This window comes from Labeo rohita, chromosome 10 (assembly GCF_022985175.1).
Source record: "Labeo rohita strain BAU-BD-2019 chromosome 10, IGBB_LRoh.1.0, whole genome shotgun sequence".
NCBI classification, from domain to species: Eukaryota; Metazoa; Chordata; class Actinopteri; order Cypriniformes; family Cyprinidae; genus Labeo; species Labeo rohita.
The window spans coordinates 19461166-19478665 of NC_066878.1; the positions used below are offsets into that span (position 1 = coordinate 19461166).

The following is a 17500-nucleotide window of genomic DNA, read 5'->3' on the forward strand; positions in this document are numbered from 1 at the left end:
CTTGAGTGTCAGAAATATATTACTATATTACTTAAATGTAAAGATAGTACTACTACTACTAAAAATATGATTAAAACAATGTTTAAGGAATTTTTACCAGAAAAATATTTACCAGAATTGATTTACCAGAAAACTGTAAATACACAACACAGTATTTCTGAAAATAAATAAATAAATAAATAAATAGCCTATAATAAATTCTTTAATCAAACCTAATTATCCTTTATAAATTCATTAGACATGCTTTTGATTATTAAATTGTAATGAAACTATTAAAATAGAATCCAGAAAATTAATGGAAAACAGAGATTCACAAACAAAACTGAATCTGAGAAAAATAATAAAACTTATTTCATAGGGCCTTAAAAACACACACTTTGTGTTAAACTTTTAATAAATTGCTGTTAAATTCTGCAAGTGTCATGATTTCAATTAATTAAACATGCTTTTTGATATTTGAAAAATTAAAATGGAATTCAGGAAAAAATAAAACAGATTTCATATTCTATTTAATTGTCCTTTGTTACTTGCATCTAGGTTCTTATTATTAATAAAAGATAATAAAACATGAAATAACAAAAAAATGACTATGTCATGATGTATATTGTTGTTGTGAAATAAAATTACTATATCATGAAATAAGATTTGGCTTTATCCTTTAAGCTAACTTACTAATATTACAAAGATCTCTACACATCTGTAGACTCAGTAGTTGTTCACCATAATTCTGTGTAGTGGCACTTGCATGTGATTATTATTATTATTATTATTATTATTATTATATTTTTATTTTATTTTTTTAAAAGGGGGATGAATGCTTTGTTTTATTAGATAAAATAAATATCTTCATTTGGATCATCTATTACTCAGTTACTTTTCCTGTTCTGTTTTTTTCATAGTAGTAGTAGTAGTAGTAGTGTGATATTTTAGTCAGGTATCATATCGAGGTCAAAGCTTTGGTATCGTGACAACACTATAACACTGCAAGTCAACGTCAGATGACTATAAATATACTTTTCACTCAATTCTGCAATTAGCAACACGTTAACTTCCTTCTTAGCTAATTAATCACTACGTAATTATCTTAGTAATACACTAATCTAACTCTGTTGGAATAGTTTGATCCATGTATTTGTTAATCTAGTCTAACGTAATCTACTACTGGATTCAATTTTAACCTTTATTTAATTAAATACTATTTAATTAGCTTAAGAACATACTAACATCCATCTCTTTTGGAACACATTTTGACCCAATTATTTGTTAGCTAAATCAAATAATATATAATTACCTTAGCAGCATGCTGACATCAAATAATTGGAATCAATTTTGACCACAGAATTTGTTTTCAAATTGAATACTGTGTAATTAGCTCAGCAATATGCTAACATCCAATTCTACTGGATTAAATTTTGACCTATTCGTTTGTTAGCTAATCAAATGTTGTGTAATTAGCTTGACAACATGCTTATATCCATCTCTTTTGGAACACATTTTGACCCAAATATTTGTTAGCTAATCAAATACAAAATGATTAGCTTAGTAGCATACTAACATTCAAATTCTGGAATCAATTTTGACCACAAAATTTGTTTTTAAATTGAATATTGTATAATTAGCTTAGCAATATGCTAACATCCAACTCCTATTCATTTATTAGCTAATCAAATGCTGTGTAATTAGCTTAACAATTACACAGCACCCCCTTGAGTATGGAGGTCTGTTATTGCCACATTAATGCAACAGAGTTTGTACAGATACTATAAAATGAATCATTTGATTTGAATCATTTAATTTGAGAAATGATTCACTAACCCATTCCAATCTAAATCGAATGATTCACATTACGCACCGAAGTTCCAATCTGAAGCAAATGATTTGTGACACGCGAAGTTTCGATCTTAATCAAATGATTTGCGATCCACGCTCTGAAGTTTAAATCTAAAGCAAAATATTTGCGAACCTGCGGCGAAGTTCCGATCTTAATCAACTGATTCACGATCCACTCTGAAGTCACAAGCTGAATAATGATTCATGAACCATCATTTCAGATCAGAACGAATCGGCACGAATCATTTGACTTAGATCAGAACTTTGCGTATCGCAAATTTCATTTAGGTTTAAATCGAATATAGTGAATCATTTGATTTAAATCATTCAATTTGTGAAATGACTCACTAACCTGTTCCAATCTAAATCCAATGATTCCCAATACACTCTCCGAAACAGTGAATCATTTTGCGACACAATGGTTTACTGATTCAGAGTTTTGAAAAGCTCCGTTTCAGCCTACATGCTGTTTGAAATCATTACAAGGGATGTTGAAATCTGAATATGAATGGCTCTTTTAATTTGATCTGGTTTTTGCTAGTGAATCACTTAAAATAAAATAAGTTTGAATCAACTGGAGCGGTTCCAATCAGTTGATTTGGTTCATCTGTTCCTCTTTCTGTGTCTTCCACAAAGTTTACATGACACTGTCAGTACTACTACTTGCTTAGCTTGACTGTTTTCTAACATAAACTGAACAAACGGAAAAGGTAAGAATTTCCGTTTTTTGAATTTCGTGTATTTTGCATAAAAAGACAATGTGCTTATTAACAAAATTACACACTTATTTCATTGATAAAGTATCTTTCAATAATTAAAGTGCTTCAAGTACCTCTTCAGGAATATAGCCATTTTTAAGAGTTTCTCCAGGCCTTAAATTGCAAAAAGTCAAATTCAAGCACCTTGTACGAACCCTCATGCAAAAAGCATGCATTCAGCATGTTTAAGACTGCATACTTTCGTAAAGTACATCTTTCTATCTTAAAAGGAAGCTCACTAAGATTTAAGGAACAAAACCCCTTTCTTGTTGCAAATGAAATAAGGAGTCAACATACTGCACAGCAGCATTAAGTTGATCTTGGATTGTGGATATGTTCATCTTGTATCTCACATCCACAGGTTCACAGAATGCCATCAATAATTAAATCTTTCCAAGGCAGTTTACCAGTCAAAGCTGCCCACAATAAATTGGATACTCCTTGCACGTGGCTCTGTTCAGTTGAATGAGTCACAGCACGAGTCTACAGTGCGTCTTACCCGTGGCAAACTTATTCTCCAGCTCTGTATTTCCAATGGCTTTGGCCGCCTGGCACATCTGCCTCAAGAGCTCCTCCAATCTGCGCATACAGCGGATAATACTGCCTGAAAAGAGAGTGCGTGTGAGAGAGAGAGTTAGTCTTCCTCGCACTTACTACATACCAACCACATATGGTCATTTTCAGTGCTTGTAACCCATAGTTTGAATGTCCAGTTGTATTAGCAGTGTTTACTTCTATGAGACTTTTCTTGGCACACATGGGTTTTGTTGGCATGATGGTCTTCGATCTCCACTGAGACCAATTCAGTCTGAGGTGAAAGGGGATGAGTGAAAGCGCATAGGGGAACTTCTCCATTTTTCATATAACATCTCTCCCTTACTGCCGTTTATCACTACGAGAGCTTTGCTATTTGCTAATGCACACGAACGCAGCCAAAATCTCACTCAGGAGCTGGAGCATGGACAGATGGGGGATTTTCTTGACAAGACATGTGATCCGTGTTTCAAAACTCACGTCATGCTGTGGACACAGCCAAAATCTCAGAGCAGAGGACTTTGGGAGAAGATGTGCTGAAAATATGTTTTAAACCTTGCATTTCACAACATGCCTCATGGTGTACTTATGAAGTCAGGACCAAATGCAACACTGCTGACTCCTAATAGTCTCACAAATTAATCACATTTGGTCATTTCTGGGAAACAGGGATGATATGAAAACAGTAGAATTCAACACAGACCACTGTTGGGATTTAGGGTTGGGTGATGAGAATAAAGTTAAAATACGATAATTAAGTTAAACATTTCAACAAAGTCAAAATTACGAGAATAGCACTTACAAGATTAAAGTTGAGTTTTGAGTAGCCTATTGCGCATGCAATGGCCCGGGTTGGGAGCAATGGGAGATACTCCAAAGTCACAGCCTCCAAATTCTGTCAGTTTTATAGTGAAATACAAACAATACGTCTATTACAATCATGTGTTTTTCACTCTCTTTAATGTGGCGTGACAGATCGCTGTATTCGCCTCAGTTTAAGTGGCATGTGAATCAGTCATCTTTACGATTACAGTGAGACATTTGTTTAATTAAATTAGGATACTTTTTTCATGCCTTCTGATATCGTGCTTTAAACTTGAAATAAAGAGGAAAAACATTTGCAATTTATATTTTGTGATAAAACTGACAGAATTTGAAAGCTGAGGCTTTGTTTTATATTAAAAGTCCCAAAAGCACAAAGCTTATTACTATTATTGTGTGCTGGTGCACTACAAATAGTCCTAATGACTGCAATCGAAGATGTGAAAAATTATTCCAAGCATACTGTCCCTGCGAGTATAACACATGGTATGATTCTGCTAATAATCCTGCATATATTCAAATAAATTCTGGTGGGCTGACATCTTCTCCCGAAGCTCCCAATCCGGGCCATTTGGGGCGCTACTGTAAAAAAGAACTTGGGTACAACTTCCAGTGAGGTGGCAGTAGCAGTACCAATGTTATTTTGTGTGCTAATTAACGAAGAGGCTAAGTGTTTTTCGGATCATTGTTTACTTAGTAAAGTTGCAAACCTTTATGGTGTCATTACGGTGCTCAGAGACATTGTGCTGTTCGAAGCTGTGCTCCCACATTAGCAAGTTTGGATCGCTAAATCTTGAATGACTGTTAACTAGTGATGTGACATTTGAACCGAGGCATCGGAGCTTGTGTTAAAGGTTGCGCCAGATTATTCTTCTATTAGATAATACAGATATTTGTACTGGCATTTAATGCCACAGTTTAATGGGTAATGTTCAATTAATTTATCAGAGACTAAAATTCAAAAAACAAACACACAGACTGTTGGACTTATATTTGTGGACGTAACATGAGTTGATCTGTGGAATGTGTGGTGAACATTTCGTCCGATGGTGTTTCTTTCACAAGGTTTTGGCTGCTTTATTTTTTAATAAAAACCAGATCGCGCTGATTTCAACACACCCGAAGCTCTGAATCTTTTCCCGAAACAGTCTGAGGAAAGCGTCAGCGCTTCATTAAGCTTCTTTTGGCCATCACTACTGTCCACTGTTTGTCTGTCCACGCTTGTTTACTTCGAACCAGAAGATGCTCCCACTTTTGACGCAAGGCCTCATGGGGGGCGTAGGAAACTTGTGGATAGACTATACTCTCAAATATTATAACTTTAATTGCTACGATTCCCGTAATTTCGACTTTATTTTTGAAATATTTCAACTTTATTCTCAAAACATTTTGCCTTTATTCTTAAATTACTATGACTTTAATCTCGCAATTTTTTTTTCATTTTTAACGTGGCACTAAAACATTGTCGTAGCAAAGGCATCACATCTGTAAATGAAATAAATAGATAAATAGACGAACCAAATAATATTTAAATAAAAAAATTTTTTGTATTAACACTCATGAGAAGTGATTCACTGAAACCAGTGGTCTAAGAAACACAACTGGCTAACTGAAAAGTGCCTTAATCACAGCAATATTTACCAAGTGGATTCAATTAAATTACAAAAATGTAAATATGAGATGCATAAATTTGTTGTGAAATACGATATTTGCTGTGGAAAAAACTAGTACCTTCAAACACGTCTGTCATTTTGCATATCTGAGAGAATGAGGAGCCGTTGGCCCAGGTGTAGACCACATCCATCAGGTGTGGGCGGAACTGGTTCAGATACGTGTCCTCATCCACGTCCAGCTTGGCCTCTGCGGACACCTTAGCAATACGCTTGGCACATTCCTACAACCACAGCAGAACGAGAGTCATCCATGACAATACGGGATTAGTTAAAGGCATAGTCCACCAAAAAACTGAATTACCCCATCATTTACTCACCGTCAAGTTATTCTAGTTGTATATGTCTTTCTTCGTTCAGACAAATACAATCTTATTTTAAAAAATGTCCTGGCTCTCCCAAGCTGTATGTTGGCAGTGAATGGGTGTCCACTACCTGTCATAGGTACATTCACGAGAGAGTGGCATTCCAGATCGTGGAGTACTTTTATGATAGATGGATGCACTTTATTGGACTTCAAAATCTCAACACCCATTCACTGCCATTACAAAGCTTGGAAGAGCAGGATTTTTTTGCAATACAACTCGGCAATATAAAAAAAAAAAGAAAAAAAAAAAGCCATATACACCTAGGATGGCTTGAGGGTAGGTAAATCATGAGGAAATAACAGCATATAACAGCTCTAAGTGAGTGAAAACATCCTGCAAAGTTTTAAATCTGAAAGTGCACGATGTATAAAATAGGGTTGTGGTGGTGAGGAAATTTTCCCACCAGTTAACTGACAACGCCGGTAATACCGGTATGACCGTATGGGTGGGTCATTGGAGTTTTACTCTCACTTTCAAGTCAACAGCAATTATCATCTCTGAAAAGAAAGAGTTGACTCTGAGTCATGCAAACGACTTATTTTTTAAAACAAATCCCAAGCTCTTTCAAGTGGACATTAACATGAAACATTAGCATATTGCCCACCCACTAGTGGCAGACCCGGGTAAACCCCCCATTCACCATACCTCAAATACTGTAGCTGATTCCTGTGGTTAGCATCATGATGAGAAGACGCTGTGCTCTGCACTGTGAGGGTAAATCCATTTGGGCAGTTAGGCTATGTCGAAAAACTCCCATCGTATTTTCCCCTCCAACTTCAAGATCGCCCTACGTCAATGCAGAAGTACCGACCCAGTGTTTTCAAAGTGAGTTTGCAAGGAGAGTCAAACACCCCTTACAAAAAAAAGGTAAAAAGTGATGTAGGACAATTTTGAAGTAGGAGGAGAAAACGAGATGGGAGTTTTTCGACATACCCTAACTGTCTTGACCCAATGTGTACAGAGCAGAGCTAGACAAGATGAGCATTTGTGGTTAAAACGTGTACAAATATGACTTTTTTGTTGTTGTTTTTTTTAAGAAAATGACTGATCGTTTTACTAGATAAGACCCTTATTCCTCAGCTGGGATTGCATTGAAATGCATTTTTAACCTTCAATCCGCTGACCACCATTTAAGCCCTCTATACGCAGAAAAATCCTGGAATTTCTTTGCGACTGAAGACAAACATGAATATCTTGGATGACATGGTGGCGATAAATTATCAGGACATTTTTATTCCGAAAGTAATCAGTTGCTGTCACGTACTCTGAATACGTTATTTAGTTGTGCATGTGTTCGTTTAGCGCAGCTTGTAGGTCTCTGGCTAACCGGCTAACAGCAATATCCATTTGCTCGCAATTGCCTAGAAATGCGTCAATGAATAGTGAACGTGTGTCATTATTAGGGATGCAACAATACAGTTAGTCCACGGTTCAATATGTACCTCGGTTATTAACCACGGTTTTCGGTTTGGTTCTGATAGCTTGCCACATCAGAGTGTTTTTTTTTTTTTTTTTTAATCTAATCAACAAAATACTCCTGTAAACATCTGTACACTGGAAAAAGCGTGGAATATTATAAGTCTGCTTAATATTTCTTTTGAGAGAGGTATTATTTTTCTGATTTTTTTTTTTTTTTTTTACACAAAATAGGATGGGTTTCATTCATACTGGACGCCAGAGGGCGCCTTCGTGCAGAAAATCCACATATGCGTCAGAGATAACACTGATGACGTTCCAGCCAGAAAATCTCTAATATGGTTAAAAGCATCGCTATCGCTGTAACTGAATAAAGACATAACATTAAACGTTTTGAATGATGAAATATATAAACTAAACATAAAAATAAATATTCATCTGCAATAATATATGGTTTATCTGTGTTCTTCAACCCATCTCTGGTATTTTCATAATGATTAAGTACATTTGTAAGCCATTGTCAATCGACATGCAGTATAGAATATATTGTCTGCCTCATTCTATGATAAGAAGCCACATCAGACCACAAAAGGAAGTGATTTCAAACACTCGACTGATGCTGTGAAGTAAAAATAAGTTGTTCTCTTTCGTTGGACAACAAGTTTAGAAAGTCTTATTGCATTTCATTAGAAGGGAAGATGCTCTGCAGGTATTGCTTTTTCAAATATTAGCAGGGAGGTGTTTCCTCATCTCAGCATGTGAAATCGTGGGCACATTCACAGCAAATTTCGAGAGAAATAAAACAAGAAATTTATTTAAATGCAAAACCGGAAAATCGCTATTCACAAACACGTATTAAACTGTGGATGTCGTACTGTACGGTTCAATATTATATTGAGTATTGTGACATCCCTAGTCGTTATTACATTGAGTTCTGATAAAGAATAGAGCAATACGTTGGTGTACAAACTGCAGTGTTTTATCAATGTGTTTCTGTGTTGAGCTAACATATATGCCATTGCTGTTTGGGTGTTTAATGTAATCGTGATGGGTGTTCTGTTTCTGACATGTGCTGCACGCAGTAGACCACAATAGACTGGGTCATCGGACCAATCACCTTAGATTAGCATCACACATAGGAGGAAATGAATCGTTGAGCGAATCGTTTGGGAGTCGTTGAACAAATAAGATAAAAATAAATGCATATTATAAGCCAATGAAAGTGTCTGACCTTGCATGCATGTCAACCTGTTAGGGACTCCCGAAACCAAAATATGAACCTTTCATAATCCATAACAGGGGCACTTTAAGACAAGAATCTAGATGCTTTGAGAGCTTATAATGAACAGTCAGCAGCTGAAGCTGCGAAATGAGGCCATCAAGCTGACCTACATGTGCCCATACACAAACACTTCACACATTGTAAAAACAGTGTCAAACTGTTCCAAACTACGTCTTTGGAGGATCAGACTGACCTATCCGCTTAATCTGCGAATGCAAACAGTGGCGGGAGTCTAAGTGTTATTTGGTAAATAGTGCGTGTGATAGTGAGCCTGTAATGTGAAGAATTTCAGGGTGGCTGACTAAGTCCTCCCTCCTGAACACAAATACCTGCATCTGACGCAGTGGTCCGGCCAGCTGCTCTGTCAGTTTGGGCATCTCGTTAGCCTGCACATGGAGAAAAGCTAATTAAAACAAGTAAATGAAGTGACACTGTCAGAACAAATATACCAATTGGATTAAATGCACAAGGTGTGTAGTACACATTAACTTTCTAATTCATGCGTGAAGGGAATAAGACTGCCAGGCTTTATGGGAGAGGCTTCAAGTTGTGAATATTGAGTCAGAATGGATAACATCAAATACCTGATGTTACTGTAAAAATGTGAACTGACTTCTCAATCAAAGCATACTCAATAGGGGCGAGGAAAAAAACAAAACAAGTAAAGAAACTTTCAAAACCTCCATCATCACACAGTATTTTTCCATGCAAAATCGAATAGTTTGAAAACAGCATTGCCCAAACAAAATGTCCTTTTTAACATCCATATTTTTATGCGTTTTAAATCTTTACGGGGATTCACGGCCCTCAGTGACACTCTTTCACCCAGTTTCATGATAAATCACCACATGCTTAAGATCTCTCTCTGCTGCCTCCTGTCGGGATGCTTTTCCTTTCTATCCCAGCCTTTCCCACCAGCTTATGACAGGTGAAAGGACTCTGACAGATGACCAAAGAGAAGAAACAGCTGAACTATGACACACAATCCATGCGCGACAAATGGCACATGGGGGTCAGACATATGACTGGGGCAAACAGATGGCGTGTTTGGGTGAGACTATCTGCTTGTGTGACCAATGGCATTTTACTTGCATTTTTTGGTGATACAGACATTATATACTTCACCTTAGTGGCCACAGTCTGTATTTCTGAATTTTCTTGATCATTTTGTTTTTGTTGCAGCACCTTTTAAGCCCAAAGTACACAAGTACGCACAGGGTTGGGCAATATGGTTGAAAGGGCTGCCATTAACGATTATTTTGGTAATTGAGTAATCGGCCGATTATTCTGATGATTAATAGAGTAATCAGACAATTTAATTAATTTTTTAGCAATAGTAGCCTTTACAATTGATAAAAACTTATTTATCTTACAAATCTGATGAAATGGGGCATGTTGCGTTTCCAAATGAACATTATAATAAACCCAAACTCACAACAATATGCACAGATGGAGTTTGAGACGTTCCACACGTAAATGATAATGATAAATGTAACCTACATGCATATAAATAATTAATAGAGCGTCTTTTTTTTGACACATTTGCTTCAATGCACAGGAACCCAGCAAGACATTATTTGTCAGGTATGTTAAAGTAAACTTAGGGCCATATGAAATCAGTTGTATTTTTCCCCCAAAATCTGTTAAATTCTTTTTTTAAATTCTTTTTTTTTCCCGATTTAATTATTCTGGGTTCCATTTTTTTCCATTTTAATTTTTCTGGACCCTTTTTTAAGGTTCAGTAAAATTTTATTAATCAAAAAGCATGTTTATTAAAAGTTGAACAAAAATGACATATTAAGGGCCCTGTGAAATGTTTTTTTTTTTGCCCATCTTATGTCTTATTGTTACCAAATTGTGTGTTTTAGCATGTCTGATTACAGGTTTCATTTATTCTCACAATAGCCTAATTAAATATATATTTTCAGAAATTCTGTGTTGTGTATTTACATTTTTCTGTTCATTAAATAAAGGCATAAAATAAAGATTTACTATTACAATTAAACATTAATATTATATGATTATTCTGTAAAAATAAGATTTTAATAATTGTAGTAGTCGTAGTAGTAGTATTAAGTACCTGCCGTGTCTTCACGTTAAACCGAACTTTCATTCTGACAGGTTGCTGTGAATACCTTTAAACTTCTGTGTGCATATGATATGATAGTTTTACTCAAATGAAATGGTAACATGCTCATGAAGTGACTCTCAGAGCAGTTCTGGAGATGTTGTTCATGTATTCATGTCCTTATTTAGTCAAACAGCAGATGCCAATAATTACCGCAAGTGTCACGTAAGTTTCAGTATGAGTAGTAAACCAAACCACACATTTGCGCCTTTCATTAACTCAGTGACATGCAGAATTCATATTTAAATAGTTGTTTTGCTGCTTAATATTTACAAATATTAGTCCATATTATGGTTCGATTTAAATGCAATGGCCTACTTTTGATTACTTCATCCAAACTTTGACAAATTACGTGACATTCTGTGTTAAAATGTAAATTCAGTTTTTATGAATGGATTCCACGATTCTGTCCGTGTTTTCCACATTGCGGAAATCATAGGGTCCTATAAGCTAGATGTGTGCAGATGTTGTGCAATTAGGCTATATTTAATATATCATGATGACTCATGAGTTCAGTATTTGCATTCAGTAATGAGTGAACATAGGCTAATTACAAAAAGGAACCAATAAATTGGCTAATAACTGTTTGCACTACAAACCAGTGTTTCATAATTAAGATAATAGATAAAAAAATAATATAATAAGACACAAATTTGCAACATCAAGCAGCAAACTGAGCCGTTTTGTACAGCTAAAAATAGCTGGATGCGAATGAGACCTTAAGCCAGCCATAAAATTTACAAAAGGCTGATTGTATTGAATCTGCAGTATGAAATGTACGGCTTACCACTGGTAAGCATTTTGGTAAGCTAATTTGTATGTATTATTCAATGAACATGGCACACGCTTCCTAAATAGAAGCTGGGACTTTGAATAACTTCATTCCCTGCATTTATGACCATTTCAAGCCAAACACTACAGGTTATTTAGGCCCATAACTGTCATAACCCACTGACTTCTCTCATTACATCTCAACCACATTTCAGCATGTGCATGACGACATTTTGGCCTTACGTTTTCCTGGAAGACAAAGCAGCTGAGAAGCGCGGTGGCCTGCTCCGCCGTCAGGTCGTTGAACAGCCCATTAAACACCATCTCTGTCAGCAACAGCTCATCTGCACTGTAAACACAAGAACACAGCATGGTTTAGAAACAAGCCTGAGTGTTGAAAATAAGAGAATAATTTGAGAATAAAATTGTTTTGTTTGCTTTTAATGCATGCATGCCTGTTAGCTAGAGCTGTTTAGAACAAGGACTAGAGTTGTGAACACAAAATATAAGTGAACGACCATTGTTTAATTGGTAACCAACCTGCTGATCTCACAGGCCACACGGCCTTTCATCTCGATGACATCAGAGGAAGTGGCGAATCCCAAGCGCCGCAGAACACGCTTCCTGCACTTTAGCTCGTCCATCTGCAGCACGGTGCGTGCTTTCTTTAGCTCACGCTTCGCCGCTTTAATGTCGCCTGCAATCTGAAACACCCAAACGCACAGACAGTGTGAAAGGACGCACTTCCCATTTTAAATGTGCGACAATAAAATTAACATCAGATTTAGCATCTACACTGCCCTCCAAAAGTTGGAAACGCCCTAGAAAAGTGGGCTTTTGGACACTATTGGCATGAATCCTTTTTAAATTGAGATAATTTTGCACTGATAAGGGACAACACAAACTACAAAAACATTTTATTACATAAACGGTTTATACACAGAAAAAAAAAAAAAAACAAAACTTTGATTCATCAAAATATCCACCATTAGCAGCTATTACAGCTCTGCATAATCTGGGCCTAAATTCATTGTATTCTAAACTTTACTGGCAATCAACTGTTGAAGCTATTAAGGTGTGCTGACCCAAAAATCTTTTAAAAACCTGGGCCAAATTTAAACCAGTAACCAGGCACAGCTGGCAAAGGGGCATGTCTGACATGTATATATTGTCAGTATTATGTAATCAAAATGATAATTATTATTGCTGGTCATCAATGATGATGTCAAGTTACTTTAATGTATTTGCACCAAAAAATGATAAGGATTTATGCTAATATCGTCCAAAACCACACTTTGCCAAGGGTGTTTCCAGACTTTTGGAGGGCAGTGTACATGTTTTTGCAACCTAAATGTACATTTGAAAGATGTGTGTTCCAGGAAGAAAAAACAAAACAGACCTGTCAGACTCAACACACCTGTCACACACTCATGTACACCCTTAAATGTTTCCACAAACAAATGGCGTGTAAACATGCATTTGAACGATTTTGTGTTTAAAACATTAGCCTGTAACGCAACACGAAATTTTAAGGCATCACGTAGAAAACATGGCTGAAGCGTAATGATTTAACATACTGACTTCATACTGTCACAACACCATACAAAGCCAGTGGAGAGAGCACCACGATCTGTCTAAACAGATGTCAAAACATTGGCTAAAATTAGTCTAACTGATGAATAACTTCACACATATAAATAAGTCTTGTGACTTTGCTCAATGTATTTCTGTGGACAGCAGAATAAATGTTTTTACTCAAGATCATTTATTATTCTTTACGTCATTAAGAGCGGATTAATGTGAAATGACATGCGCATTTTACTTTTACTTTCAAATTAGTGGCAATTTGGTGTCAAGCAATTGTTCGTTTGGGTTTTTCCGCTTTTCCTCCGCTTTTAAATAGCTTGTAAAAGCGCCATACGCATTTTACTTTCACATACATTCAAATTAACGGTAATTCGCTGTGGATTCAAGGCAAGCAACAATAAAATACAAGTCAAACTCATAGAACTTTTATTAACAAAACGAATAAAAATACACCATGTTACATGCCTAATATAAAATAAGAAATTACTTAGGCTACACAAAGTTTAAATAGCCTAGGTATACAAAACAGAAAATCTGCAAACACTGTGGAACCAAATAAATAATGTTTTTACTCAAGATCATTCAATATTCTTTACGTCATTAAGAGAGGATTCATGTCACATTTGTCATTAGTGTTATTTTAGTATTAATTATATAAAATTGTAGTAATTAATACTTTAAATTAGTTTCTATTCTTATATTTTCAGTTTTTATAATCAATTATTTCATGAATTTTAATAATTTTAGGCGCTTTGCTTTTTAACAGTTTATCTTTTTTTAAAAAAAACCTTAAAACAAACAAACAAACAAACAAACGTGCAGAGAAAGTCTTCAAACGCCCTTTACAATTGTTGTGGCAAACTATTGGTTGCTCTTGCTCCGCCCCTTCTAACTAGAGTGCACTAGCCAGAGTGCACTAGAATTCACCAGTGAGAGAGCACCAGCTGAAGTCAGTATATTAATTAGCAGGGTAGAGCAGACTCCATGCAGAGCAGCAATGGCTTCTTGAACAAACTGATTCCTTTTGTGCAGAGTTAAGCAATTCACTACAACAAAATGAAGCAGTAGCCGGTGAGCTTTAATATATATACATTTTTTGTACTTGGGTTGTTTTGTTGAATTGTGTTGTATTTGAGTATTATAGGCTTTTGTATTGGTTTGTAGTTTGGTTTGTAAACTAGGTTTGGTTTTCTATACAGAAACTATTTTCAAAGTAAAAGCTATAAGTATAAATGTTTAAAGTCAATGATCACTAAAATTACTCATTTGAAAAGCAGTGTATTTGGTATATAAATGGATTTGAATGTTTAATTATCTGTTGTTCATTTATATGACATCCTTCATGCTAATTTAAAAAGAACACATTGTATATAAGCTCTGCTTTGTATTTTGACTGTATTTATTTGTGCTCTTACAGTGGTGTTTGTATTTGTATTTAAAGGTTTTCACCTGCTTGACCTAATGTCTGATTGATCATTGCATCAAAGTATTTGAAATTAAAGAAGACAAAATGGTCAATGAGTGGAGTCCGGTCTAATTCTTGTAGTGAGCTGTCTCATCAAGTGGGAGAGATGAATTCTGCACAAACTTTGTAATTTTAATTGGTACGGTACCAGTATCAGTACATGAAATTTGGTTGCCGGTACCCAATGGTACCTTTTTTTTGGTAGTGTAATAACAAACACATTTATTTCATTGATTAATGCCATTAATGCCAGGCGAATTTACTTTCACTTTCAAATTAGCAGCAATTCGCAGAGGATTCAAGCAACAATATAATACAAAGAACTCATAGAACTTTTATTAACAAAACTAATAAAAATACATGTTACATGCCTAATATAAAATAATAAGTTTCAAAGTTTAAATAGCCTAGGTATACAAAACTGAAAATCAGCAAACACTGTGGAATCAAATAAATAAGAAACAAATGTCATGCCATCGCATCATCTCTCTCACCTCACTCTTCTTGTCAGTCAGCTCGACTCACTCTCCTCACTTGATAAATTAAATTAGACTTCTGCTACTGTTCTGTGATGTAAAGAAAGCCATGTCTCCGCCATTCATATAGGCAAGCAGAACCTGTAGGATTCATGTTTAAAATGTCTTTTTGCATTGTAATATTCACATACACTAGTCTATATCGCGATTCGAATTAAGTGACAGACCTACTTTTGATTTACTCATCCAAAAATGTACGAATTCCGTGACATTCCGCATTATAGAGTAAAACCGTTTTTTGGAATGAACTCCGCGAACTCGTCCGTGTTTTCGCGAAAGCCATATGGTCCTAGAAATGTAACCACACTTCAGAACACTTTGGTTTGTCCTGTGTGTCTGAATGAGTTGCAGGGGTGACATCACGTCACAGGGTATTCTCTCTCTCTTTTCCTGTAACGTACACGACCAGATGCACTCTCAGGTACCGAAATTTGGTGATTTAATGTGAATCAGTACTCAGTAGTACAGACGCTTTTTGATCAGTACTCTTAAATGTACCGAGTTCGATACCCAGCCCTACTTTACAAAAACACAATGTTGGACGATTTTGAAGTTGGAGGAGAAAATGAGATTTTTGCTCTACCCTACCTTTCTGAACCCATGTACACAAATAAAGAACAAACCATGTGTGACCTTTCCAACGTGATTATGTAATGAAGAAAATTTTTAAATTACAGAATGTTTCACCAGATAAACCCTTATTTCTTGGCTGGGATCATTTAGAGCCGTTTGATGCTGCAACTTGGACCTTCCACCCGTTGATCCCCATTGAGGTCCACTACATGGAAAAAAAACCCTGAAGTGTTTTTCTCAAAAACCTTAATTTTTTGACTGCAGAAAGGCAGGCATGAACATCTTGGATGACATGGGGGTAAGTTAATTATCAGGAAATTTTAATTCAGGAGTGAACTAATCCTTTAATAATCCTATTACCACTACTTTTTCATTCCTTTAACTAGAGTAATGACAATCACATTATTCAGAATGACACCACTGACCTGTAATGAGAGCGGATTACATAGCTGACTAAATTAGGTGAAAAATGGTTATCTAATATTAAATAATTAGCTACCTTTGACTAAAAGAAAGAAGCCAAATCGGTCCAGACATCTAGTATCAGTTGAGACAGTAAGGTTAATGGTGTTGGCCTGCTACGCTGCAGCTGATTCACCCCTTATAAGACTCACTGTCTCAGTCTCTCTAATGCCATTATCCACTTTAAGGCTTATCTGAGATCTTTCTAAAGTGATTCAGACACAGACTGAAAACAGGACACTGAGAAGAGCCGAATTGTTTTCAACCAAAAAGGGCAGGAATCTTTCACTCCTCCAGAAACCACATCCAGCAGTCAACAACACATACTAAAGTATTTAATAATTATGCTGTATTGCGTATTACTAAAGCTAATGTGTGGTCTAAATGCCATGACCTACATTCACGCCTACAACTAGGGCATGAGCTCAATGAACAATTGTACTTCACAATAACCCAGAAAATATGTTTGTGTCCTAGAAGAGACTCAAATGCAGTGGTGCACATAAGTGGTCCGCATATGCGACCAAATTAAGAAAAGCATTGTGTAAATAAGTTATTTGCGTACCGACGTGGTTGTCAGCTGTTAATGCACAATTATCATTTTAGATCGACAAACTATCTTGTAGTAGATTTCAGTTTGAACTGAAAGCATAATTCTAGGCTATTCGCTGTTTTCAAAGCACAATGCAAAAAAGATTTCATTCACTGACGATCAGGGTTGCCAGGTTTTCACAACAAAACCCGCCCAACTGCTAAAAAAAAAAAAAAATTACACGTTATTGGTGGGGTTCCCCTGGTAAAATTCACATTCCAAAACTGCTGACACTGTACAATCATCAGCACTCAAACAAGCAGCACATATACTTGTTGGCAACCCGCCAAAATAAAATGCTAATTTTATCTTTAAAAATGATCAAAATTCTTATAAAAAAGTAAATATTATCATTTTATTTTTCAGCTTTCTATAAAATAATTGTATTTTTATTTGACACTACCTTTATTTAAAAATAATAGTATTACCACATTTTATTATTTTTATATATATATATAAAAGACACTAAACAAATAAAGTCCAATGATATTATCAATATTATTAATTTATATATGTATATTTAATGGGTCACACTGTGTGCAGTGTGAGGACCAAACCCAATCTCCAGGTACTCTTATGAGATCCAGGTTTAAAAAAAAAAAAATAAATAAATAAATAAAAATGAATGTGCACTCCTGTATATAACCCAGCCATTAAATACATTAAATTTAAAGCAAATTATCTTAAATATCAAAACAGATAAGAA

General features: G+C 35.6%; 1 protein-coding gene across 1 annotated transcript in view; it reads right to left on the reverse strand.

Moving 5' to 3' along the window:
• Window positions 1-17500, reverse strand: part of mtrex (Mtr4 exosome RNA helicase) — a 57071-nt gene that overhangs the window by 969 nt on the left and 38602 nt on the right. Inside the window, exons 22-26 of the mRNA XM_051121727.1 lie at window positions 12120-12283; window positions 11823-11928; window positions 9010-9066; window positions 5676-5838; window positions 3088-3192 (exon numbers count right to left, since the gene is read on the reverse strand). Coding sequence (XP_050977684.1) covers window positions 3088-3192; window positions 5676-5838; window positions 9010-9066; window positions 11823-11928; window positions 12120-12283 — 595 coding nt within the window. The remainder of the gene's footprint in view (window positions 1-3087; window positions 3193-5675; window positions 5839-9009; window positions 9067-11822; window positions 11929-12119; window positions 12284-17500) is intronic.